The sequence below is a fragment of the Primulina huaijiensis genome, unplaced genomic scaffold (genome assembly GCF_012295235.1).
Source record: "Primulina huaijiensis isolate GDHJ02 unplaced genomic scaffold, ASM1229523v2 scaffold37775, whole genome shotgun sequence".
Lineage (NCBI taxonomy): Eukaryota > Viridiplantae > Streptophyta > Magnoliopsida > Lamiales > Gesneriaceae > Primulina > Primulina huaijiensis.
The window spans coordinates 697,932-702,026 of record NW_027358831.1 but is presented as its reverse complement, the minus strand read 5'-3'; the positions used below and the strand labels follow the sequence as shown (position 1 = coordinate 702,026).

Sequence of the window (4,095 nt, the reverse complement as noted above, 5' to 3'; positions counted from 1 at the left end):
TATATATATTCATACACTGTTCACGTGGTCGAACCGATAAGGTTAGGTTTTGTCCAATCCTCACGAATCTCGAGCGACATGGTTGATGAACGAGTTTTATCCCAATCCCCATACCAATGAAATATTATTTGATAAACAATCAGAAAGCAGAAATTGTAAAATCGATTAACATTAATCAAATAAAAACCTTAATTCCATATATGAATATATATGTATGTATACTTGTGACAACATGATCGCTAATTAGCTACGCTATCCAAATGTGATAACATGATTTTTTTACCAGTTGTTTTTGTAGAATATTTATGTATTTCTGTAATATAGGGAGAATTAATTGGGTGTAACAAATCTGGCATTGTCCAATGAGTTCCTTTATGTGTTTTTAGCTATTAAAAAAAATGATATGCGTTATCATTCTTTGGATTTAAGATATTTATAATAATTTTTTATTTTTATTTTTTCGCAAAATAACCTTCGAACATATGTAAAAGTGAACGCCAAACAAACGTTAAAAAAATTGAATAGATAATATGTTAAAATCTTGGTCAAACGAATGATACATGTGTCATAGTTAAATTTATCTTCTTTTAAATTGTCCCGAGTCTCTTGATTATGAATATTTAATAAATGTGTGCGTGACATGTTTGGCCTAATTATATTGTGTATTAAAAATAAGAACGGTTGGGTCAAATTAAAGATGGTAGTTTTGCGAGAGTAATGAACTGTTTCTTCTTTGAGTTTTTAAATAAAAAATAATAATCTTCTCATTTATTATAAAAGTATATTCGGTGGCGCTTGTGCTTCGCTCGTCAATAAATGAGAAAAATTTATATCTATACTGACTATACGTCTGTAAAATAGTGAATAAAAGAGTAAAGTTTTTTGTAACTGTGATTTTATTGCTTTGCTGTTCATATTAATTGCATGGATATTGAATGAAAATTAAATAGGTGCAAAAAGTTAGGCAAAAGATGAAAAACTTGGTTAGGTCATAATTACTAGGGGTGGGCGTCGGTCGGTTCGATCCGGTTTTCTTTATAACGGTTCGGTTTTTCGGTTTTCGATTTTGAATATATCTGGTCCAAAACCAAACCATTTTATTACGGTTCGGTCCGATTTTTTTGTAATACGATTCGGTTTATATGGTCGGTTGTATACGGTTTTATAATATTTTGTTAAGAAATAAAATTATACATCATTTGATGCTTGATGGATGCAACACATATAAAATAAACAATGACAGTAGATGAGTAGAACATGTATGATTACAATACACTTATGACTTAACAATCTAAGCTTCAACAACAATTTGAAATACAATTTCAAACCGTAGCTCTTCAATAAAAGGATACACAGTCATTAAATTCATATTCTAAGACTCCAAAAATCACATAGATTTTGCATCTCAAATCTCAATACATTTAACAATATGAGCTTCAATAACAATTTGAAATTCCAATTGTCAAACTCCAAAATCTTGTTTTGCAAAATTAGAAACAAAAATGACATTAAATTCATCACAATGGTGATTATTAATCACAATCTTGAAGCATAACTTAAATATATATAAACTCGCTGAAACTAACAAAAATCTTTCCCATTTATTAGCCTATTATACAAAAAGTCCTATAGTTCAATATAATATGGCCGGTTCGGTTATTTCGATTTTCAGTGTATCAAAACCATAAACCGAACCAGAAAACCGAACCATTTAAATCGAATTTTTCGGTCTGGTCGGTTATTTCGATTTTAACCAAACTATACTCACCCCTAACAATTACATCTAATTACTAATTGAAAATAATCATGCCTTACAATGGCTAATTGAAAATTTAACCATTGCAATTACCTTCAATTTGTAGTTTGATTAACCACTGATTTAGTGAAATAGGTGGTGTTAAATTAATTCAACTGAAATCCAATTGATTTGGAATTAAAATCTTTCCTCTGTAGCAAAGTATTAATTAAATCAAGTCACTTGATTCAGTGATCTGATTACTATACTTTATTAGTGTTATTATGCATAAGGATTATTAAAATCCTTAATTATTTATTTTTCATATTTTTTTATATAAAATAATATTAGAAAAACTTATTATATTAAATTATTTTCTCATCATAATTATAGTGCAAAAATTAATTAATAATTCAAGCCGATATGGGACTAGATCGAAATATGTTTCGAACTGGATTGGTGACGGTTCCAGATAGTATCCTGCTTTTGGACCGAATTTGTTCCCGCTCTGGATCAAGTTTTTTTTAAAGTTGATTATTACACGACAAGGGCTTTAATTTACAGACAATCACATGCCAACAAATGCGTACAAAGATGAATATTTATTTCCTCTAACAACGGTTGCTACAAATATATCACGACAGACTCCATTGGACTAAGAAACAAACAACGCATAGTGTTGTAATACACACACAGACTTAATTGGACAAAGCTTCGACCATTTCAGCAACGTCTATCACAAAACATAATATAAAAAAGCTTGCATAACAAAGAATTATGCCTTGGCTATAGCTGATGTCAAACTTACTTACACTGGCTCAGAAAGAATCAGGTGATAGTGGTTTATTCGAGAAAGTAGAGCAGAATCATTTGTTTCATGACATCGCTAAAATAGTCCAACTAATTATTTGACAAATTCCATGATCCATGTTCCATATGCACGAGACATAACCTTAAATTCTGCAAATCCAGCTCCGTTTGCTAGAGCTTCAAACTCACTTTGTGTCCTCTCCTTTCCTCCAAAATTAGCAAACATGATCACATCCAATTGAGCCACAAACTTGGAGTAATTATCAGGTTGTAGGTCTTCGGGATAAATAGCGTCCATAACAATCACTTTTCCCTTGTCTGTCAATGCTTTGTAGCAGTTTTCTAGAAGTTTCAAGCATTTATTGTCGTCCCAATTGTGCAGTACAAACTGTTTCAAAGACAAGTAAAGAGATAAATCAGATGCAAAAACAAATGGGGTTACAAGAAGTCAAGGCTCCGATGAGCCACTACAATATCGATTTATAAAATTATGAAAGTTAATATATGTTTCTTTTAGTATATCAACTCAAGCCAAGAGAAGAAACGTTATACCTTCAATAAGATAGCATCTCCCTTTGGTACTTCAACAAACATGTCTCCGGCAACATGCTCAATTCCTACATCGAATACAAGTAATTTATTGCATTCACTCGACTGATCCTCAAATGAACAGCTACTAATTAGCACTGGGGAGGATTTCATTTCGGGGGCAAGACGGGGTATCACTGGCCATTCAAATGGATTTCAAGGGGTATAGATTTCATTTTTAAAAGACTTACAAATATTAAAAAAAATAATTCAGATGTGATAGAGGAACTTCAATTCATTGATTAATTACCATTATATGTTGGGGCGACTTTTATGACCTCTGGCAAATCAAAGTTAATGCCATGAATGGAAGGATACTTGGAAATAATCATATCGAGAGTTACACCGTTACCACCACCAGCGTTCACTATCGAGCTTAATTCATCGAAACCATTATATACTTCTAAAGCCCTTTTCATTGTCATGGTAGAATGAGCTCCCATAGCATTATCAAACCTCTCAAGAGTTTTGGAATCAAATGTTGATGTAAACTCATAATAATGTTTGCCGTGAATTCTTTCAAATAAAGTGCCACCTTCTTTAAGAACCGTATCCTTCAATGAATACCTGCAAGAGATCGAAGGCAATGTAAAGATTTTCCAAACATATGAAACTCATCATTATTCATTTCACATATAAGTAGCTAGAGATGCATGAGGAGTATAGCTTGAAAAATCGTAGGTTTCGAATCTCGACAGTGTTTGCAGAACTAATGGAAAGGTGGCTCAATGTGGTTCCTTGGGTCACTCACCACCAAAGCAAATGGGAAGTTCTTTCAAATAATTCAGGCTGATGTACCAAGTTATATGAAACTTTCTGGGTCATTTTATGTTATATCGGTAATGATACTCTTGGTTCATTTTTTATACAAGATAAGCATCTAAATACCAAAAAAAGAAAAAGTGAGGCAATAAGTAATTTTTTGTTTGGATTGAGATGTTCATATGACCATATTGTACACA

General features: G+C 31.9%; 1 protein-coding gene across 1 annotated transcript; it reads right to left on the bottom strand.

The window, feature by feature from the left end:
- Nucleotides 1-2,341: 2,341 nt before the first annotated feature.
- On the bottom strand, nucleotides 2,342-3,728 carry LOC140968805 (caffeic acid 3-O-methyltransferase-like). The gene is made up of 3 exons (XM_073429915.1): nucleotides 3,384-3,728; nucleotides 3,098-3,162; nucleotides 2,342-2,933 (listed from the first exon to the last, which is right to left on the bottom strand). The coding sequence occupies exons 1-3, from the start codon at nucleotides 3,574-3,576 to the stop codon at nucleotides 2,640-2,642; spliced, it is 552 nt and encodes a 183-aa protein (XP_073286016.1). The 5' UTR covers nucleotides 3,577-3,728; the 3' UTR covers nucleotides 2,342-2,639.
- Between the last annotated feature and the right edge of the window lie 367 nt (nucleotides 3,729-4,095).

What these genes read in the sequence shown, in the direction of transcription:
- LOC140968805 (XM_073429915.1), bottom strand. Translation starts at nt 3,576, where the DNA reads ATGGGAGCTCATTCTACCATGACAATGAAAAGGGCTTTAGAAGTATAT. An exon ending in AGTCGCCCCAACATATAATG is followed by an intron (nt 3,163 to 3,383) that starts GTAATTAATCAA and finishes TATTCGATGTAG; the next exon opens with GAATTGAGCATGTTGCCGGA. An exon ending in GAGATGCTATCTTATTGAAG is followed by an intron (nt 2,934 to 3,097) that starts GTATAACGTTTC and finishes TCTTTGAAACAG; the next exon opens with TTTGTACTGCACAATTGGGA.